The 23,045-nt window shown below is 37.9% G+C and overlaps 1 protein-coding gene across 6 annotated transcripts; it reads left to right on the top strand.

Moving 5' to 3' along the window:
• Positions 1-6: 6 nt before the first annotated feature.
• On the top strand, positions 7-16,111 carry TMEM144 (transmembrane protein 144). Of its 6 annotated transcripts, none has more exons than XR_001865483.1 (13): positions 7-506; positions 2,340-2,536; positions 3,697-3,819; positions 4,815-4,914; positions 5,516-5,596; positions 7,571-7,652; positions 8,372-8,445; positions 9,348-9,466; positions 10,757-10,876; positions 11,355-11,452; positions 13,379-13,432; positions 13,938-14,028; positions 14,330-14,421. XR_001865483.1 is itself a non-coding variant. In XM_017745138.1 (13 exons), the coding sequence occupies exons 3-13, from the start codon at positions 2,398-2,400 to the stop codon at positions 14,411-14,413; spliced, it is 1,074 nt and encodes a 357-aa protein (XP_017600627.1). In that variant the 5' UTR covers positions 418-506; positions 1,150-1,232; positions 2,340-2,397; the 3' UTR covers positions 14,414-16,111. The 6 variants fall into 6 exon arrangements, 5 of the variants coding, with proteins under 5 accessions (XP_017600625.1, XP_017600626.1, XP_017600627.1 ...); XM_017745138.1 differs by lacking the exon at positions 13,938-14,028 and adding an exon at positions 1,150-1,232 and having other exon boundaries at positions 418-506; positions 14,330-16,111; XM_017745140.1 differs by lacking the exon at positions 13,938-14,028 and adding an exon at positions 1,153-1,232 and having other exon boundaries at positions 487-506; positions 14,330-16,111.
• The last annotated feature ends 6,934 nt before the right edge of the window (positions 16,112-23,045 follow it).

Raw genomic sequence — 23,045 nt, forward strand, 5'->3', positions numbered from 1 at the left:
CCCGGGGCCGAGGGCCGGGCCGTGTCCCGCGCGTAGCCCGGGCCTGCCCCGGCGCGGTAGCGCCAGCGAAGCCACAGCGGCTCTTGTGGAGCTCTCAGCTGAGCGTTTTCCTTGTTGTGTGATAGCACTTAGTGAAAACAGTGCCCGAAGAATGTCTTTTCAAAGACTTCACCTTAGGGAAGCAAAGATACATTTCTTGAGCAAGGGCCCCGTCAAGGGTTATGGTATCACTTTGGGGACGTTTCTCTGGGGCACCTCGGGACTGATAGCAGTGTCCTAAATTAAAAGTGAAAGTATCCACCCTTAATGGCAAATGGATGATAGGAGAATGTGCAAATAAACACTCAGTGTGACATGCAACATTTGAAAACACCCACTCAATTAGCAAAGAGGTTCTTTGGAATCTTGGCAGCAATTTGGATCACCATTGAGGTGAAAGCTCTCAAAGACAAGCCTCTTGATTTCGTCCCTGTCTGCAGAGACCGCAGCGATGTGTTGGTGTTGCAGTAAGTGAGCATCATGATTTGTTGTGGGTAGAAAATGGTGTCATATTTCTGAGGCAAGCGTGAAAATGCAGCCCACAACACTCAGTGGGGGGAACCAGTGAACTTAGTAGGCTAAGAGCTGTGTGTGCCAACAAAATTCCAGCATCCAACAACAAAATTGTGTTTCTTCTGCTGCGTGGGAACCCTGAAGTGCTTTTCCCGGTAACGGCAACTTAGCGGAAAAAAAGCCTTCAATAACAATATCAATTCCAATTGATGTCAGCGTTGATGTGTCTTAATCTGTTCACAGAATGTCTTAGTGTATCCTGTGAAGTCAAGTCTCTGAAGAAATCGAAGCATTATTGCTTGCACTGCTCAGTGTCTACAGGTCCTGGGTAAAACACACTTTGTAGAAGAGTATTAAATACAGTTCTTGGAGAAGCTTATCCTCTAAGTAGGAAGGAAGGATGAAGAGTGAGGGAGAAAATATAAGTGGAAGGAGCTGTGCCATTGTAATGATGTGTCTTTTAAATGTCATCACTATTTCTCTTAAATGCTCAAGTTAGAAATACATTGGCATCTTTCAAGGGGAAAATTATAGAAATTAAATTGCTATATTAGTTGTGGAATCAAACGTTTCATCTGCTAATGCAAATAATTTCAGCAGTCACTGGTGGCCCTGCTGAAGCTGTGGATGAAAGCAGATCAGCAGATACAGTTCTCAGTGTCCTAAGGACTGTGAAGAAGGTAAGACTAGGTAAAATAAGATGAAAGAATGTTCATCAGCTCAGTTCTTGTGCAGAGAGTGTGGTCACAACACCTTTTACAAGACGTGGCAAAATTTCCACCATCCTATTTCAGCTTTTTTTCTCCAGGTAGTACTTAGTCCACCTACAATGGGAAAGGGCAAACTGCACTGGGATGCTTTTGGATTCAGTGTAAATAGCATTACTTTGACAAGAGGATTGCATGTGTATTACTATAACTCTATTAAGTATCCTGTTGCCATTTGAAGTTAAGTTTCCAAATGCTTTTCTTATATATAGTCTTTCAAGTGTGGTATGAAGATTATGTACACAAAGTTCATGTTATGGTGCTTGTCCTCAGAGACACCTTTTCTGTCAAAGTTATAACTCATATCAAAAGTATATGTGTGGCACATCTGTTGAGTGTAACCTCAAGATGACTCTCCCACTTTCAGAAAAGTCAGAGGTATTCTGGGACTAAAACTATCTTTGCCTTTATTATTATACTTACGTGGAATGGACAAAGAAATTTTAGAGGCTCCCTTTGCTCCCCACAGAAAAATGAACCTTTCTTCATATTTTGTATTAGCTAGAGCAATCCCTGTGGTTACCTTATGATTCCATATTGATCCCAGTGTGGCACCTATAGAATCTCTGCACCTGTTCCAGACTGCTCGACTATGGGTCTGCTGTACCTGCTTCTGCCAATTAAGATTTTGTCTAACCCCGGGTTTTTTTGCACACCCCATTGTTACCCCCCTGCCTTGGCTACAGGAATAAGGAGTATTCTGATAGAGCATCTCACTAAAGATCAGTTCTCCCCATAGCCCTTGCAGGTTCAAGTCCTCATAACCTTTGAGTGCACCTCTGCATTCACTTTCTGTGTCTTCAGACAAAACATACAATATTGATTGGGGATTATTATGCATCTGTTCTTAAGTCACTTTATTCATGTTTTATGGCAGGTTTTCATGCAGTTCTACAGTACACTTCGCAGTTTATTTCAGCTTTTAAGAGATCAATAAGTAGGGTCCTTTAAGTTTCAGATTTCTGAACTAGGTTGGTATTATTAATAGTCCACATACTTAATTCCACTCTTTGATTTCAGATTCTGTAAGGACCTGCAGCAAAACAACTCCACAAAAAGAAGCACCTTCAGAACAAAGATGAATATTGGGAAAGCTTACAGTGCTGTTAACATCAGCAATGGAACAGATCTAGCTATTGGATTTACCTCTTCTGCAGTAGCTGTTCTTCTATTTGGGACAAACTTTGTGCCTGTCAAGAAATTTGATACTGGTGATGGTAAACTTAATTATATTCCTTTCTTTGGTTTGCTATTTTTGCTAATAGGAATAATATTTTACCAGCAAATTACTAGAGTTTCAAGGCTGTCATCACAGCCTTAATCCAGAGAGTGTGTTTAGTTTTGTCTGCTGTTGTTAGGGTATAAAGCAATAATAGAGCTTCAGGATGTGGCATATCTTTGAAGAGCCTTTTTATATGTTGTGCACGTCGACAGTGATGATGTACATTTCATGAGAATTCCACAATGGAAAGTGAAATGTCCTTTGTTCTACCCTTGTGGGGATTCTCGGATACATACGGTGTTTTTATAAATAAGGTAGAACTTGCTGGACTTTGCAGCATTGCCTTTCAATTGCGACCCTAACATAAAAACAAAAACTGAAAGTCTAATAATTTTATATGGTGACTTGGTAAGAGGAAACAATTATTCCTATTTCCTACTTGGAATATTATCACTTTACTAGGTTTGTGTTCGATTTCCATGTTTACGTGAAGCATAACCCAATTACCAGATCCCTAGATGAATAAATCTGCCATTATGTTATTGCAGTATAGTACCTGCGTTGCAGTCTGGATATAACCTCTGCTCTTTGTGCCAAATATGACCCTAACAAGACAAACTTAGGCTTTCAAGGGAAAGTCTAGCACAGCTGGCATAAAGTTAACTAGTCTGCCTAACTGACCCTTCAGGAATCTACAGAGGTAGAAGAGATCTGTCACTGCCCATCCTCAGTGTCCAGGATTGGTGGAAAAGCTTCAGCTTTGAAGAAGTTTCGTCCTGTGCATGCATCTGTGTTAGCAGCTACTGGGGTGGTGGGAGAAGTTTGCAGCAACTGAATGTCATCTTTGTCAGAAGTCCATCAAAATTTTCATGTGTTTAAGAATCAGAGCTTGTGTAAACTTTGTCTATCAAAGTGTCTTTTGCAGCTCTGTAGGAAGAATGCATGGTAAGGAAAAGACTGACCGAATTATAAGCCACCCTACAAATACATCCTTTGATTAAATTGTAATGTGGTTCCCTGAAATTCACAAAGGAGGTGGCCACCTTTTTGATTTTTTTCTGTACTACTGTATCTAAGGTAAACATATTCTGGTAAGAGATTCACACATGCGGTATTCTACAAATTCTCTGTTGTGTGCCTTTGATTTTTCCACAGGCATGTTCTTCCAGTGGATTCTCTGTGCCTCCATATGGATTGTTTCTTTAGTGGTCAATTTGATCCAGAATTGCCCCCGGTTTTGGCCTCTGGCTATGGTTGGAGGTTTTGTGTGGGCTACAGGTAAGGAATAAGAGATTCCAATTCTTGAAACTTTTCCATATATAAGATAGTAGTTATTTAGTAGTGTCCTGGGGTGACTTTATGATGTGTATCCCATATCGCTGCCCTATGCCCAGGAATTAATTTTTATGCATTTTTATGCCTTTAAACTGAGCCTGAGAGGGGGAAGGAAAAACTGAGCAAAACTTTTTCAAAGCAGTTTGCAGTTTGTTCAAGGTCACACAGAGATAGGGACTTTTCTTTCCAGCTGTGGCAGGGGAGGGAGGAGGCACCTGGCTTGCGGTTGCCCATTAGCTTTTGGCCAGTAGTTCAGTTTCTTTTTCTCCAGAGAGAGACTGAGAGTTGAACTTTTTTTCCTTCCCTGGAATTTCGGATTTTCTCCTTTTCTACTGGACTGCTCAATATCAGAGCACATCAGGAGGACTTTCCACTGAGCGCAGAGGGCCTGGCCCTGGGCCAAGCCCCAGCTCTGAGGAGACCAAAGGGAGGACTTGAACACTTTCCCAGGTTTTTTCTCCACAGCGAAAGATTTTATTATTTAGCATTATTTTCCTTTTCCTGTGTGTTTGTTAAACAAATAGTTTTTATCTCTTTCACTTTCCTTTGAGGAAAATTTATTTTTTCCCAAACCTGGTGGGGGAGGGGGTGTGACCTGCCTTCTTTCAGAGGATATATTTCTAAATTTGGCCAAACTGGTACAAGTAGTTATGCAGTTCTTTAATGTCTCACTGTTAATGGAACTGTGCCCTTATAGTAAATACTGGTTTATTATGCTTATTTTGTAAGAGGCAAATTCACACCAAAAATAATGTTTAAAATTAGATGGAGGAAAAGTCTATGTTCAGTGTATTTATTTTTTTTAAATCCCTGTTTCTTATCACCTTGTAGCTTCCTAAATTTCTTTGCCTTCTGACCAGGCACAGAATCTAAATCAAATATAGACAAGATCACATTCTATTTTTTAACTGATTTCAGTTTTGGTTTTTGTATTTCAGGCAATGTTACAGTTGTCACTATTATTAAAACTATTGGCTTAGCTCTTGGTCTTTTGATATGGGCTTCTTTTAATTTGCTGACAGGTTGGGCAAGTTCAAGGTAAGTAGGTTTTAAATCTTAAGTCATTACATAACTAATGTTACCAATTCTACATTAATAACTGCAGTGAAAACTCACCTGTAGAATCATAGAGTCATTCAGTTTGGAAAAGACCTTTAAGATCATCAACTCCAGCCATTAACGTAACACTGCCAAGTCTACCATTAAAGAAGATTTATCCTATGTATTAAAACTTTCTCCTTCTCAGTGGAGAGTACGCAAGTTAACTATTTTAGCTTTTTGTATTTCCTCTGTTTTAATAGAAAGAAGAATGCCCAGTGATGTTATTGAGTCGATAAATAATGTATTTCTTAATGTAAAACTAGTACATGTTTGTTTTTTTTCTTCTGCAATGTGATCTGATAAAATAATTTAACTTCAGTTTTTATATATACATATTAAAAAACAACACACGTTAAATTAAATGTTTTTGTAAAGTAGACATAGCTTTTTGCAAGCCAACTGAAGCACTGATCTAATACTGAAAATATATATACTTAAGCAGAATTATTTACATGAGTCTAGACTTCCAAGGCTAGGTTATAATTTAACTACTTGTATAAAGTCTGTGCAACTAAGTGAAACTGGTTAAATGTTCCAGGTTTGGTTGGTTTGGAATTGACCCGGAAGAGGTATCAAGACCAATCTTAAATTATGTTGGAGCTGGACTTTCACTTATAAGGTAGAAATTGATCCTTATAATGCATTTCTGTTATGTAAAATATATATTTAATAACCAACCACCAGGATGATTTAACAAGAGAATGAATATATTGGAGAATTTTTGGCAAATCAATTTACTATGAAATTCATGAGCTATCCATAGCTAGCTGGTCAGTGTTCATGTAGAAGCAGACATGTTATCCCATACAGGGATGAAATGGTTATCCATAAACACAGAAATATATTTTTATGCTGGTAGGCATGTTCAAGGCAAAGCAGAGATGTACGGATTACCTCCCTAGCTAGGTTATTCAAATGGTTCACTTTCCCCAAGTGCTGTGAGAGGACAGACTGACTAGAAGAATCTTGTTGAGAAAACCTCAGATTTCTGATGTCATTTCCCTCAGTCAGAGGTACAAATCTTAATCTCATAACTATAGAAGATGCCACAGAACCCCTTCCCTGATACTTTGGGGTCCATGAGAGGCCAGAGGCTTTGCATGTTTTCCTATCTGTAATAGCTCCATGTCTTGTAAGTCTTAGGTCACACTTCAAGTTCCCACACAGTGTCTTCCTTCACAGTCTTTGGAAGGACTTTATTCTTTCTTTTTGCTTGGTTTTTATTTGTACGAGTGCAAACATTTTGGTCCTAACACAGAGGAAAGAGGATCTTTGGTTATGTAGCAGTGTTCTTGCTTTCCAACTGGGTGGCTGGGAAGATGGCCCTAAACCCTAGGGGCTTTACTGTAAGTGTGCTGACAGAAGATACATGAAGTGCCTTTCAGAAAAGGAGGAACATGAAGATAATGAAGCTGTTTCTGACTGGTAGGAGAGAGCTGCTGCCTTAGAGTCATGATTTTTGGTTCTGCTTTTCTTCTTTCCTAAGAGTCTGCAGCTTTGTACCCGTTCCCGTTATACGTGGCACATTAGTTTGGGAGGTACTGAGAAAATAGAAGCAGTATTGCTATTCCTGCCTGATAAATTCATGCAGCTCATCACCTACTTCCTGTTTATGAGATATCATGGAGGAGTGACCAACAGGGAAAAAGATTGACCAAACATGTGTTCCTGGCAAACTGCATAAAGGCTGTGCATGTTGCTCTGTGAAGCTCAGAAGCAGGCTTTTCATTTTCACCTCCTGTGTGGAATCTGTATGTTTCCTCTGGAGGAAGCTGACATCCTTTTATACCTATGCTTACTCTGTCAGTAAGAGATGAATCCTTCTTCAAATGGAAACATTTACAGTTAGAGGAAGAAATTCCTAGATCATTAAAATGTTTTTCATAAAAGTAAAAAACAGATCCTTCTAGTTCTGATTGCAGGTATTTACCTGATCTCCTGTAGGCAGGATTAAGAGTAGCAATATTACCCTTTCTTCTCCGTTTTATTCACTTAATGCACTGAGCGGCACTGAGCAATATCCCTTCTCTTTCTGCATGCTCACAAGGCCCTGTAGCAGCAGTATTCCATCCCTCACGTATGATAGAAGGGTAAAAATTAACATTTTTCCGTGAGCATAGAGGCAATTCTGTGCAGGTTTGAGCTGTTCCTTATAGAATTTTCAAGCATGTGTTCCATTTATGTGTGATTTAATATGAAATGGCACTGTTAGCTACAGCATCTATTGTTAATGTGGTTGTAACTACATGCTGTTAAAAGAAGGTGTTTCAATCACATTACATGAGAAGAGAGATCTATAAAGTGATACAAAAACTGATTTATTTCCTTATTTTCACTTAGGTTGTCTGTTAGCTAAGTTAAATTAATAACTTAAAATTTTTATATTTATATCTTTCATAACTTATTACGATTACGTATATATATATATATATAACTTAAAGCAATTGCATTTTTTAAATATACTGAAGTGACTCTAGGGTTATAATGAAAACAAAGGAATATGCCTCCAGATAAAACTTTTGTCTCTGGACACTAAATGTTATGTCCTTATGAACTGACATGGTATTTATTTGGTGTATTTTTCTCTTCTGAGTGCTGTCACATTTCTTTTTATAAAAACTGAAGTCCAGAGTTCTTCAGCTTCATTAGAAAGCACACCTTTACTGAGAGAAAGTGTAAGTACTCTGCAGTTGTTACTTTACAGCAGTGAAAGTACATATCCATTTTAAAACAAAAAATGTGTTTGTTAGTCAGGTTTGGTAGATTTATGGTAGACTACAAAACAACATAAATACGTATTGATTGTATCTTAATCTGTGGATCTTTGATATCATTTTGAATATTAGCAACAGAAGAGGTATTCCCAAGTGTTCTTTCTTGTTTGTCAGTTTTAGATGGCTTAGAAAGTCCATTTTCACTATGATGGAGATTACATAAAAGACAAAGAGTATTACTTTCAGAGAGTATGTGGGAAGAGGAAGCAATTTCAATTAAACGTTAGCTATAAAGCTGTGAAGGTGCTTAGGTGAAAGGCTGGATTTTTGCCCAGTTGCTGAGCCAGGAGACTGTCAAGAGTTGCTGACTGTCATCACCAGCTGTGGCACAGGTTGGAGGCCAGTGAGGGGTACCAGATTGGCTGTCACTCCTTTGGGAGGCAGTAGCAGAGTATGCAAAGACAGCTGGAGAACCACAGGCTCCTCCTACCATTGTACCTTACTGTTAGAGGTCATGCTCAGTGGCTACCTGAACAGAGAGCCCTGAGAGTTTTCTAGCTGTGCTCAATACTCACTAGAGGAACCAATCTACCAGACTAAAGCACAGAAGACAATTTGATTGCACATTTTAAGAAATCAAACTAAACTCATCTTGCATGAAAACTCTTGGTTTTTTGCAGTCTATTAATGATTCTGAAGATACCACTGAAGACTCATGGGTGAACAAACTTTCTCCAGTAAAAAAGAGACTCATGTAAGTTGCTAACAGTTTTTGTACTGGTACAGAGCAAGTAGCCAGAGAAAGTAGTTAAACAGTGTTAGAGAAGAATTTGTCCTGTGGTTTCCTAGCAAAGTCACACACTAATAAATAACAGGTTTTTACATAGTAGTGTAGCGTGCAAATCTATATATGAATAGTTGCACAGTTATTTAGATTATTTCATTGGCTGGATTATTTCAACATTGAGTGTGTCTCACCTTACCAATTAGGTATCAGGTACTCCTGTGAAAAAATACCATTTGGCAAAGTAAATAACAGTATCAGCTCAGTAATTACAGAGCTGGGTTTTATCATCTGGTTGATTAGCACTCCAGCATAGAAGAAGCCTGTGCTAATGACATGCTTCCAGGTGTGGTTTCCAAGTGAACACATCTGGAGAAGGCCTGGCAGTATGGTAAGGAGACAGTAGAAGTGCTCCAAAGCTGAAGCAAGGAGATGGTGTGGGGAGTGGAGCCTACCAAGAGCACAGCAATCTGGAGATGGAGAAGGGGACTGAAGAGGCAATGAACCTGGGAAGTTATAAAGATTATGTAGATTGCAACAGCAAAGGTGAGGGTGGAAGAATGTTAAATTGAATTTTTGTTTGTTGTCCCCTAGCTCTGCTTTTAGGAAATCCTAGTTAATTTCCCATGTCATTAATCTAGATTGCTGGCTTTTGGTGCAGGAATTGTCTGTGTTGCTTGGCCACAAAGTGCAGTGAAATTAAGTGAACCATTTCTCTACTAGAAAATTTAAATGTGCTAAAATGTATTATTTTTATAGCTAGCAATTTTTTTATGATGTACAGTTTTTACCTGCAGTACTGGGCTTACATGTGTTTTCTACTTCTTTAATTCATGCTAGGCTGTTTTCTCCAATTTTTGTTCTTTTTAAAGAGGCTGTAGCCTGGCTGTAGTAGCTGGAATACTCTACGGTTCCAGTTTTATCCCAGTACTCTACATCAAGGATCATGGAAGAAGAAATGAAACTATATACACAGGAGCAAGTCAGTTTGGTAAAGGCTAATAGACTACTTCTACTTTATTTCATCATTTTTTTAAAGGCAGAGGGTGAAAACCTTGATATGCCTGAAAATAAACCATGACAATTTATCAGTTCTGTACCACTTTAGATGTTGTCATAATGATAGCCCTAGCACTCCTTTTTTGTTAGAGGTGAATTACACCATTAAAAAGACTTGAGAAACATCCCAAAGACTACCATACGTAACTCACAGGTATGTTTCTGAAGGCATTAAATATTAGCACTCCCAAAATACAGAGTTTGTGTGAGTGGAGAAGGAGTTAAACAAGGGCACGAGCTTGCCAATTTCCAACAGCAATAAAGGAAGAGAATATTGGTCATAACTGATGAGGAGAACAGATATATGACAATATAAGTAATTAAAACCATGTCGTTTTTTAAATTGAACCTGTTTAACATAAGCCTAATTGCCAATTTCAAACTACATTCCCCCAGAAATGTTTTCCTTAAGGTTTAGGTTATACCTTGTCAGGTAATGCCTGCAGCTGCTTAAGAGCAAAGTACTGCTGAGAACACATAATGTTGCCATTGTCATATACAATTTCTCTTGAATACTGCAATGTATATATTCCCCAGCCAGGCAAAACAGATGTTGTCATTACCATAGCTGCCTTTCCTGTTGAGAATTTACAGCTCCAAGGAGACAAGGATCACTTTGCTGCATGCTTCTGCTTTACCATGTTGGAAATACTCTCTTCAGCCCATACAAAGTCCATAAAGGATTTATTATTCATAATTACAGTGATCAAAATTATGATACATCCTTCAAGATCAAAAAAGGGCAAAACTGAGCCATGTTTTGCTTACATAGTCTGTGCAGTTGTCTTGCCTATAAATGTAAAGAACAAAACAAGGATACAGGAATACAGGAACATAATTGTAGATGGTCAAGAGAGGTTGTAATTATGTAAAATCCCCACCCCAGTTTTGTAGCCTCAGCTGAGGATTTTCTAAAGTTTTTATTAAATTAATTGAGTAATGTAATAGAGTTCTAAAAATAACAACTCATAGAAATGCTTAGAAGCCTGTACTAAATGGTGGAGTCAACACAGAATTCAATTCATGTTTAATAGGTGTTACTGATTGTATCCATCCACAGTTAAACTGGCAACTGAGTTAGACACAATGAGATTTGAATTTGAATTCTTAGGAGTAGCACCTTTATGCATTTTTGTCCATATGAATGCTATCAGTGAAAATAATTTTGTTAAGATTAATAACTGGTATTTTTGCTAACATCATTTTATAATTTCTCTTTCAGATTTAGATTATGTTTTTGCACACTTCAGTGGAATATTTCTTACAAGTACCATCTACTTTTTGATCTACTGTGCAGTCAAAAAAAATAAACCTTATGTTTATCCCCAAGCCATATTGCCAGGTATGTTTTTAAATTAGTAGTTCATTTCAGTTACTTCTTCGGACCATTTTGCAGTGATTAGTTCAAGTTGTGTGTTGGAATTGTAGTTCACCTTTCAAGTATCTTCATTTGACTTTTTGTCTCTTTTGAAGGGGCACTTCTATTAGGTTAATTAATTAAGGTTGGGAGACAGTGATAATTTTTGTTCTATTCTGAAACTAGAACAAAATGACATTGCAGATTTTCAAAAACTAACTGCCAGAGTGGAGAACATGTTGCCCAGAAAATTGTGAACTTTAATTAATTTGCTACTTCAATTGGAGTACCTGATTTTCATCCATTGAGCATTGATTTAGATTGCCAGAGCTAGCTTGTTAAAGTAGTTAACATACTAAAATACATAGATACAATTTCTGTATTATGCTATAAGTGTAAAACTTCCACAAATTGCTGCCTGGACCTTGCTGTGCATGTTTTTGATTGGGATTTATTTTTCTAGGGTTTGTTTCTGGTGTGCTTTGGGCAATAGCCAATTGCTGCTGGTTCCTGGCCAATCACTATCTTAGTGCTGTCGTCAGCTTTCCAATAATTACTGCAGTAAGTATATAAAGTAAAATTTCTAACTAGAATTAAAAGTGTTTTTTGGAATTGAGTTGAAATTATGATGGGTCTAGAGCATTTTTAGTCAAGAGTGTACAGTGCCTCCTCTGCTTGTCTGTGATAGTCTTTGGATTTTTAGGAACATGAGTGACTGTGACAAGCACCATCTTGGTCAATGTCAAGCATAAGAAAAACCAGAAGAATTGAGAGTGTGAGTCTTTAGGTTGTGTAAAAGCCAAAGCTTTGTAAATGGAATTATATCAATATTAACTATTTAATTGAAGTGATTAAAAGAATTATTTTATGCTTTCATCCCAGGCAGTATATTTTGGTCTGGATGTTTTTGAATTTGTGAATTTTATCCCCTAGTAGTTGTTTTGCTTAATTAAGTCAGGATTTTTTTCTTTTTACATTTCTTGAACAAACAGAACAGATTATGCACTACTGAAAATAATGTTCTTATGCAAAAGTGTGGAAAATAGGTTGGCCTGTTCTGTCTCTGTGTTATTGCTGTTCATGATGTACCTTTAAAGCATAAATTCCAATCACTAGGTAAAAGTAAGCTTTGCATTTACTCTCTTGACACTGTACTAATTGGTGACGCAAAGGTGGCAAATGAGAGTTAATAAATATTAAAACCAAAGTTTTGCTTAACAGCTGTATTTTGGAAGCAAACTAATGAAACAACTTTAATAGGGATTAAGCTTTGCCTCAAGATGCAGCAAGTCAAAATAAACTCTGCAGTATGCCATCAAAAAAAAAAAAAAAACCAACAAAACTTGGGATCATTCTAATTAGAAATGGAAGGATTAATGGAAAGCTGCTTTAGTAACTTAGTTATTGGTATGCCTAAAGGGCAAGGATATAAAATAACAAAAGGAAAAATGTAAGGACAGCAGTGATGAGAAACTGCCTGTCTGGACTGCAGGTTCAGAACTGCTGCTTTACTTCACTGTGGAGAAAATTTTCGGAGAGGTATTCATCACATCCCTTTAACGCTTTGTTTCACTTTTAAAAGTGCATTCCTCTCTCAGCGCACATTATCTAGAAAGTGAAATAACCCCTCAAATAATAGTTGGCAATGTTACTAGGAAACAGCACCCACACATATATTCAGCATGAGACACTTTTTCCTGTCTATATCTGTGTCCCATCAGCTGCATTGAGGATGAAGAGAGGAAGGTCACTGGCCAAACATCTGTCAAGTGTTTCTCAGAACAGCTCTAATGGGAAGCATTCACAGAGCCAGTTTTTGTTTCATATTCAGATATTTTCTCATCAGAGATGAAAATTCAGATCATTGCTCCCTCAGGGGAAAAACTGTATTTTCAAGAGTGCCTGGAAGTTGCTGTTGTGTATCACTGTTTGCTGTTAGCCAGGAAACCTGTACAAAAACATCACAGATAATCAGGAGTTTCCCTGACCTGTCTCCCTGGCTGGCTCTGTGCTTTGTCCAGATGCCAGCTATACAGGAAATACATCTATGTTCCAGTCTCTTGATATCATACTGAGTGATAAAATCAAACTTTGTCCAACTAGTTAGTCATGCTAATAAAGGAAATGTTAGGAAACATTGTGCACTCTAATTTGGACTAAAGTAAGGCATGTCATTTGGAGTCTACTGAAAGAACATGTAACAGCTGGAGCAGACTCCACAGTGTAATTTAGAAAGAAGTTGTGCCTACTGAAAAAAAAAAAAAAAAGCAGTTTCTTGACTCTTTAGCCCTTCCTGAAGATTTTATTGTATCTTACTTAGTAAATATTTCACTGGTGCTTATGCTTTTGTCATGAGTGCTTTACTTATACTGAATGGAAAGACCTAAATGTGTTATCCAGACAAAATTCAACCATCCTGAGAGCAGTAATGAGAAGGAGTGAATTTTAATGAAGTTGTGTAATGTACAAATTAATGTTATTCTTTAGGGTCCTGGCCTTGTTGCTGCAATGTGGGGAGTCCTTGTATTTAAGGAAATCAAGGTAATGTTATTAGGTCTCTTACCTAATATCTCTTGCTTGTCTCTAGCTCTAGAAACAGCATGACTTGGTATACAGCTGTATCTCAGATTTCTCCTCCTTGCAAGTATTGCATTATGAAGCTGAAAGTGATATCATGCAATTTAAAATTTTCCAAGAAACATGAAGAACTGCGAACAATTTTTACAGGAATTAAGATTTTAGTTCCATAACTGTATGAGGAGCAGTGGATGTAGATGAAGACTGTAGCACAGCCAGGAGGCAGGACGCCAGGCACAGCCTGAAAACAGTTTTCATTTGAGCCAGTTCTTTCAGTGGAGGCAGGGGAATGAGCAGTTGTCCCAGTAATCACATCAACAAGTAGATTACATTTTTAGGGTCAGGTTCAACAAAGGATGCAAAAATCCAACAGAGGTTAATTTGCCTTTGTAATTACAGTGTAATGTAAATATCCTAAACTGATACAGCAGTGATTGTCTACAACAAGCTAATTTACTGGATTTTATAGGGCAGAAGTTAGTTGTCTAGTGGAATCTGAAGGACTGAATGCTGGCAGCGTAATACCAGGTTCTCTTTGCCAATCTGTCCAGGATCCAGAGGTACCTAACTTGCTATTAGAGATGATCTTTCCCAGTATTTTTGGTGACTGTGTGTCAGGCATCCTTGGATCTAGAACTAGAAGTTCTGTGTCTCATACTACAGATTAGTGTTGCACCACAGTAGAAGATCATCATGTTCATTATCCAAATCTTTCTAACTCTCTAAGCCTTTCATTCTTTTCATACATTTTAGAATAATCTCTGCCTAAATGAAACCTAGTACTTTGTTTTACTTTTTTTTAAAGTGGTATCAATAATGACAAGATGATATTTTCATTTTTCTCTTCTGTTGCCTATACAGGGACTGAAAAACTACGTGTTACTGTCAGTATCATTTTGCATCATTTTGGGTGGTTCACTTTCGACAGCTTTTTCTAAAGTCTGAAAGGACCTTCTGGACCAGTAGATGGTGCTAATGTTTAACACAAATAGAAAGACAATGTTGGTAGGTCACAATACATAATATTTTTCCAAATGTATGTCCAACATTTACCCTAACTTGCTATAGACAAGTGGAAAATGAAAACATTTGGCATGAAAGAAAATATGGGAATGTTTGTTTCTGCGTTTCATGGAATAGTAAGAAAATCAAAGGACTTTATTAATCAAAGCTAAATGATTTTATTGTTACTAATTATTAGTTTTTTTCATTCAGGTGCTAAACTTCATGTCATCATAAATTGCAGTTTACTGTTGTGATGGTGGATAGTGATTTTCGTTCTTAGTCTAATTCTGTATGTGTTTGCAAGCTGATTTGTTTTATTAAAACATTTTGTCTTACTGGCAAATATAAGATACGTCTTGAAATATTGCTTATGAAACTGATACACATGAAGGTAACAAAGCTTTTCTTTTATTTAGAAGCATTATTCTTTAAAATCATTACTTTGCATAAAAATGTTATCTTCCAGTCACTTCAGACTTGTGAAGGAAATAGAGTTAAAAGGGTGCTGGAAAATAAATTACTTTTGTTTCACAATGTTTTCCATAACTACCACCAACACTGTTTTCCTACTTGTGGCAGCTAACCTTTATATATGCAGAGCATGTTGTCTGAATCTCCCCGTAGCCTTTTCTTCAGTACATTAGACAACTCCAGCTCCTGCAGTCTTCCCTTGCTTGTAACTTGCTTGTAATTTCTCTTTATCTTTCCTGATAATAGAATGGTTTGGCTGCAAGGGACCTTAAAGATCATCTATGTCCAACCCCTCTGCCAAGGACAGGGATGCAATTCATTAGGCCAGGTTGCTCAGGGCCCCATCCTACCTGACCTTGAACGCTTCTGGAGGTGAGGCATTGGCAGCTTCTCTGGACAGGCTATTCCAATCTTTCACCATCATCTGAGTAAAGAATTTCATTCCAAAATCTAATCTAAACCCAACCTCTTTCAGTGCAAAACCATTGCCCCTTGCCTTGTCACTGTCTGCCTGTATAAAAAGTCCTTCTCCCTCCTTTTTATGTACCACTTCAAGCTTCTGGAAGGCTGCAATGAGGTTTCCCTGAAGCATTCTCCATGCTGGTCTCTCACTAAGTGGACTACATCTGACATGGCAGTCAGGCTACAGTCTTTCAGAAACCAAGAAGTGCAGCAGTAAGATTATTGGAAGGATCCCCTTCCAGTTTGCAAGCTCTGCTCACAGTTACACATCACAGCTTTTTGCCATCATGGCTTGATATTGTTAACATGTTCAAATTGCAACCATAGTTTCTCCTTTCTCCCTTCCACCTTTCTTTGTCTGCTCTTCACCAGATTTGATCTTAGAACTGTTACTCAACCTGCTTTTTCCCATCTTGTGTTGTTTATTCCTACCTGGGTGTCAGAACTTGGTGTCGGAGAGGTTTTTCCCCTCTAAGGCATTTCTCTGGTTTTGGTCTCTATGTTAACCCTGTCCTCCAACAAGGTGGCAGCATTTTTCAGCCAGATGTCGTCTGCAAATTTAATAAATGTACTCTCTAATTGCTGTAAATAATTAATGAAAATGCTGTGTGATACTAGCCTTTACTTGCGTTTTGGTATCTAATACTGCTTACTTTTCAGGGAACGGTTGATTAACCTTTGAATACAATTTTCCTGTGTCCTACAGTGCTTTTATTTAGACTGTGTTCTCGGAGCTTTTACATAACATGTGATGGAACTGTTCAAATCAAGGTACATGATGTGCTCCACCCTATACCTGATACTGGAGAGAAAACTGGGAATTTTTTCTGTCCAGTACCCAGGTCAGGCACAATTTCTCCTTGACAGATGCTTGACTGTTACTTACCTAGCCACTATTCTATTGACTCAGGCAAGGAAAAGTAATCTATTCACTGTGTTTCTGAAATAACTTGAATTAATTTGGACATTTATTAATTTCCTTGTTTCTGTTTAATTTCTTAAAGATCACAGTCTTAAGGGTTCCCATCTTAAATATTCCAGGAATATAGTCTGTGCCAGAAAGTTGGTGATAGACAAGGAATTGGCAAAACCAAAACGCAATATCCTCAGGCTCCTCAGATTTACAGATATGCTTTAATATGGCAGTTCTTCCCCGTGAGTTTTTATTCCAGTGTCCCTGTTCACAGTTATGTTGACAGTGGCCATGATCTGTTTATGACTGAAAGAACAAGGGTGCTGTTCATTTCTGTTTACAGTGTCATTGCTGAATAGGGGCAAATTATCTCTTATTTCCACACAGGTACTGACAAAAATACTAAACTTTTAACTCACTATTGTTCTAAAATATTAAAAATGCAGTACGATATTTCTAAAGGTGGTGTGGTTGCAGCACTAGTGCATTTTGATGCACCAATGCAGCTGCTCAGGCAGGATCATCTGTTTAGTTTAGCACCACCTGTTAGATCACCTGTCACGTTTGGCTAAAGTCTGCAAGTACACTCTCGTCAGTGAGGCGCATACTCCTCACTAGTCTGTGTGTTGGAGTGAAAGCTTCTCTGGACTCAGGCCCAGAGGGAAGCCAAAGCACAGGGGTTGAATTAAAACCTTTGGACAAGCTGAGATACATGAAGTCACACTAAAGTGAAATAGAAATATAGATTTTTAACTTTTAGTAGAAATATTTGCTAGGTGCCTTAAACATTAAAAAGCTGCAGCAGAGACCTTAAACACAGTTCTTACTGCAGCAGTGTTGCCTTTTCACAGAATTCTTTACTTTAGACAAAACACAGATGGAACTATACTGTTCACATTTTTTAGATAGAGTGTTCACATAAACAACAAGAGCTGATAGAAACTGTATACGCAAATCTGTTACATCGTACCTGTGTAACACTTGTGTAAGGCTTACAACTGTTAGCATTAGACCAGGATACGTTAAGAAAAGAAAAACTAGAATAGTGTGTTAATCTTATTGGTCAATTAACAAATACAATTTACACTTCTATGAGAAAAAATATAGAGTATATAGAAGAAGAAGCTGTTTTCTGCCTGCTGTTTGCTGTTGCTGCTTAGCTTTATCATGTAACCCCCTTCAAACTCTGCCTTCAAGAAAGCTATGAGACTATGAAATAAAGAACTTAGCAGACCAGCAGTCTGCTCTGTTCTCTTACCCTATTCCGAGAAAGAAGGGTAACCCATCCAAGCTCAACATCTATGTATAGTAATTCATTAATGTCTCAGTCCTGCTCCCTAGGAGGTGCAAAGGCAGCAGCAGGACAACCAGCCTTGGGCAAGCAGGTGACAGCAGCAGGGGCAGAGAGGCAGGTCCCTGTTGGGGTCTCTGCAACAGGTCCCTGCCCTGCACAGCCCTTCTCCTGGCCAGCAGGAAGCTGTGCTCTCAGTGAGCAGTCAACTCTGCAAGAAACGTTCCTCCTGCTTCAGAGGGCCCTCCAGGCCCGGCGCAGGCTGTTCCAGTGCCCCTGCATGGAGGATGGCCAGAGGATGCTGATTTTCCAGCCATGCTTGCCTGTGCCTGGTCCATCTTGGGAGCAGCATGGATGCAGGCACACTACCAGAGTTTTGAAACTCAAGGGCTTCGTGGTGTCTAGAATTGTGATCACTTTAGGTAAAGAAATGTCACTTGAAGATAAAGAAACTCGGATGCAATATTCCATGCTGAAATGGCATATGGGAGATGTCATAAACCTTATATTCTGTTCATCATCTCTATAACAGCCATGATTTTAAAGGCTAGGGATATGATTTACTACGGGAAAAAATCTCAACCAAACCAGTAACCAGAGGGGTTTTCTTCTTCACAACTAGACATGGATCCAGCTCAGCTATGTAGAAGGTACAGGGTTCTGTGGCTGCCATTATTTCCCTGGTCATGAGAGGCAGTACTACAGAAGAACTTCCTTCCCTTCTGCTTTCCCTTCCTGCCCACCTCTACCTATTCCCTGGGATAGATGATCTTAGAGGCTCTACTGTCTCTCTTGAGGGATGCTCTTAAGTTGGGCACAGCATCCATGTACTGGATATGATTACAGGAACAGTTGAATCCTCCAGGGCAGGAGCACCTTTGCATGTCCTAGTTTTTGTACAAGATCGCTGGCTTTCTGAAAAAAAAAGACAAAAACCTGAGCTCCTGTCCGTAGTAATTGCCATGTAAATAAATGTTTGTAGTTTGATGCAGTTCTCCAGTCTATGTTTAAAGCTATCAGATGTGCAGACTTAATTGCTGACTGTTAGGGTGTTCATTAAAATTCTTGCTTGTGACAGCTCAAGTGTGACCTTTATTAAAATGCTTTTTACCAGCTATCCTATTGGATTTGACTTGTTGACTGCAAGAAAAAAATCCCACCTCTTCCAGCACTTTTCTGTAAAAAATCCCATGTGGTCTTCCAAAATAGTTTTTGTGATGTTCACTTGGAATATGTTGTATAAATATTCCACTCATTTCTGAAATTTTCTTGGTCTTGACGTTTCTAGTTAGAAATAACACTGTTACTTCTTTCATGCAAGGGTGCTGGATTAACAGCATGTTTATAGAGCTATTTGTACAAAACAGTCTGGCAGTAACCGGGTTTAGTAAGAGAAAATTCTACAGCTAATACAAATTATCATGGTTCTGTTTATATCAACATATTTTTGTATAAATGGAAGAATCACATTTCTTGGAGAAAATTAAACTTTCAAATGTTTGCTTAAACAGATTTTAAGAATATGTTTGAGCTTTAAGCATTTTTCTCTGGTAATACTTAGAGGTAAAGAAGCCTGTAAAATATAGGTAAACTGGGAGTTTCACAAGATTTTTGTGCAGTCTTTTGAACCAGGGGAATCAGTGTCATCTTTTTTTAGAGTTACCTTACCTGCTCATTCCTTCCCCTGTGTTTATTATCAATGGGTATTTTGAGGCTCACTGCCCTTTCACAGTTTTATTTCTTCATATTCTTAGTAAAAATGATTTTACCTGGAAAAATAATTTAAATACAGTTGTTCCTGTCTTCAAATGTAAACAGTAAAAACTGGCGCTTTTTTATTCCTATATAAATTTTATATTTTATTTATATCATAATTTTCTTTTTCAACTGATATTCAAGGTAAATTAAATACTATTTCAACTGTCTGACCTGATCGTTGGTCTTTCTTGCATCTGGCCTGAAAATAAAATGTAAATTAAGATGCTGTATGCTAGCAATTAGTGTCTGTTTTCTTTTCATTTTGACCTTGTTTTCAAATAGAAAACTGATGTTTAATACCCTATTCCTTAATTACTAAATGACTAATGGATTTCACTTTCCTTTAGCTATATGTAATGCTGATAAATAGTGACTATGGAGCATCTTATTTTAATTGCTACTGTTGAAGTGGTGATTTCTTGCATTCTTCATGCTTATCATAGAACATTTTTAAAAATCTAAAATATATTTCATTTTTAGCGTACATACCAAATAGTTCTTGGGTCTCTTACTGCATCGAAGGGCCTGTTTGAGAGTCTAACCTGAGAGAGGAAATAAAGGAAACAGGACCTGCATTAGTCCTGCTGCTGTCAGTGATTCAGGCAGTCATTGTGCAAGTAACTTGGAATGATCTCAGGTTTTGGTATTCATATAGAAACAAATTCACTGGTACTGACTTAAATCACACCTAGAGGTACATTAGTTATTTCCTACGTCCTTGCATTTTTCATGCTGCAGATCTTCTAAAAACATTTCCCACAGAACTGGGAAACAAACCACACATCTCCCAGGGCCAAAGCAGGGAAGAGGTGGGGAGGGAGAAGTTTTTCACGTCACTGCTTAATAAAATGAGAGAACCGGAGGCAGCAATTTTTCTGTGCCCCTGGGTTTGCTACAGTGAGGGAAACTGTCACAGCACTCTGAGCTAGTCTCCCTGAGCCTGTAGGCAAACCTCCAAGGACACGGTTTATTGTTATCATTCAGGGACCAGAATAAAAATGTTATTTGTGGATAGAGGCTGGGGAGAGCAGCACTTGTTCAGGAGCTGCAGAATGGTAACTGCTCCCCACCTGTATTTGTACATCTGAGCTCTGATCCCAGCTAAGGAAGAGCCCAGGGAATACAAAGGCCACAGGCTCTTCACAGATCCATCTTAGGAGAAGGGCTGATCTAGTCCATACCTGGATAGCAATATTTCACATCAGGTGATGCCCTGACTCCGCAGTTTATTTTCCAGTTGACTTTGTGCGCAATTGAAAGGTCGGAACTTGTATAAAAGCGTATCATGGCTTGTGTTCCTTGAAGCATACTGCGCTCGTCATGGTCAGAGGAAATGGTTCAACTGTTGGCTTGTCTTGCTTCCAGATGTACTTGCAGTGAGCATGCATGACCTCATCATCAATTTCTGCTTCACATGTTTGTGTCTAGCATTTTTGAGTGAAGTAGTTGAAATTTAGTCCATAAATCCAAAAGCTAGCATTTCTAGCTAACTAAAGTTTTATGTGATTAAAAAATGGCCTTGTTTGGATGTTTCTAGAAGTTGGCAGCATATCACATTCCGTGATGTCGGTAATGTGATCAATGAGATATTTATTACAAATAAATTAAGCACTTGCAACTTGTGACTTGCAACACACATTGTGTTTTCTTGACTTTTGAGAGGCTAGTCACCACAGTTTCTGCCTGGACTCTTCTAACTTTGCAGACATGGAAGTAAAATGCTTGTCTTTTTTTCTTCTTCATTGATTACACTGATTATAGTTTAGAGCCAGATAGATTCCTTTTCTTAACTTAGTAGGCAACAGTTCATTCAATGAAGCAATAGAGAATTTTGCACAAAAGGAAGATAAGCTGAACTTTGTAGATGTACTCCTATATGGGTTTGGTGATATCAAGCCATTCTATTCTTTAGAAAATCACACCTTTTCTTACTTTTATTTGGTGTCCCCAACGTTTCCTTTTTTAATGGGAAATAGTGGTAATCCAGTTAGACTGATCCAATTAATAAACTTCTGCTACTGAATCAGGATTTCACTCGTGGTTCATTATGTGGGTCAAGTTGATTAAAGATTATGCCACTACCCAACTGTTTGCTAACAGACACCTTGCAGCAGCACCAATGGATAGGATTATGAGGGCAGTTGTGAACTTACAGGCAAAAAATCAGCTACATTAACTTTCTTCACTGTGAAGAGGTCACCTAAGGAAATTCTGGGGATGGGGAATAGCACTTTAACCTAGCACATTAAGAGTATGTCCCTGCTACTTTTAATCTGATTGTTGGGACAGAACTGCTCCTTCCTAAAACCTTTTTTTCCCTCTTTGTTTTACTTTGGTGAGAAGATTTAGCTTAATTTTTTTTACCTGAAGCTGAGCACTTTGCAAACATCTGTAAATTTACTATGCCCTTCTAGGCCTGCAAATTTATTTTGCGGCTTATCCTATTTAGTATAATTTCCATGCCTTTACAGATAAAATCTTGAGTTTAGTAGAAAGTCAGAATCGTGGCTGCTCTAAACACAGTTTTGCATATGATTTGTTCTTTATCAGCTATGCCTTATACATTGCATATTAAATATTGTTTGCTGTTCATGGCTGGGGCTGTTTAAGGATGAGATGTGTAAAGTTTTGTAGTCTCTTTCAGTTTTAAGTCTTCATAAAGTGTCACTGTGATAGCTGCAACTTAAAACACAAGAAAGTATCTTGTTTACTGGGCCACCATGAAATATGCCCTGATAGGGATTTGGAGACCTCTTGCATTTCTTTCATGAGGAAGATCCAAAATGGCATGGTTAGACTCCAGCAAATGGATTTCTGAATAGCTACAAGGCACAAAGAGCTGTGATGCCATGAAATTGCTTCTGAAAATTTAAAAGAATATAGCACTTCAGCAAAACTGTTCCCTTCTGTCTTATATTAGTTTGTTATATCTGTGTATCTCTTGCTAGAAACGTTCGCTTTCAGATTAATGGCAAGTTGCTGATGGAAAATTAGTCTGAATATCAAATTTCAGGGCTACCATCAAAATATTGCAAAGAATATCACAGATTCAAGTGACCAAGTTATGTGTATCTGCAAATACCTAAAGGTGTAAATATCTATATGTGTGTGTAGACATGTAGAGATACACTCTAAATTAGGTCCTTTTAGTTAAAAAAAAGATCTGGAAGTTTTTGCAAGTAGCTACCTGAAAATGTCAATTCAGTGATTAACAGCAGTTGAAAAATGCTAGCATGTTTAAAATTATTAAACAGTAGCTGGGCAAATATCACTATGCCAGTGTATAGTTTCAGTTCACTGATCCCTGAAATACATGTATAATGGATTTTTTAAAGTCAAAGAGAAACAATATAATCTTCCTTTTTACAGAATATTTCCTAATTCAAGCAACACAGTACCCAGCATGAATTATAGAACCAAAATGTGATAATAACATGTCCATACATTAATAATAAGTATCATGTTAATAAGGACTGATTAGTCACTATGGGTTGTGCAAGAAAAACTGAACTCACAACAAAATTATTAGAAATGAGGTTTGAAAGACAAAAGAGAGTGACTTTTTCAAAGAAAGCATAATCAGTGTTTTGAAACTTATTCTCAGAAGAATAATACCCATTAGTATTATAAATGGGTTCTGAGGCAATTAGTGAAAGATAAGGCCATTTCTATCAGTC

This window comes from Corvus brachyrhynchos, unplaced genomic scaffold, assembly GCF_000691975.1.
Source record: "Corvus brachyrhynchos isolate BGI_N302 unplaced genomic scaffold, ASM69197v1 scaffold249, whole genome shotgun sequence".
NCBI lineage: Eukaryota > Metazoa > Chordata > Aves > Passeriformes > Corvidae > Corvus > Corvus brachyrhynchos.

What these genes read in the sequence shown, in the direction of transcription:
- TMEM144 (XM_017745136.1), top strand. Translation starts at nt 355, where the DNA reads ATGCAACATTTGAAAACACCCACTCAATTAGCAAAGAGGTTCTTTGGA. An exon ending in GAAATTTGATACTGGTGATG is followed by an intron (nt 2,537 to 3,696) that starts GTAAACTTAATT and finishes ATTTTTCCACAG; the next exon opens with GCATGTTCTTCCAGTGGATT. An exon ending in GCTTTCCAATAATTACTGCA is followed by an intron (nt 11,453 to 13,378) that starts GTAAGTATATAA and finishes GTTATTCTTTAG; the next exon opens with GGTCCTGGCCTTGTTGCTGC.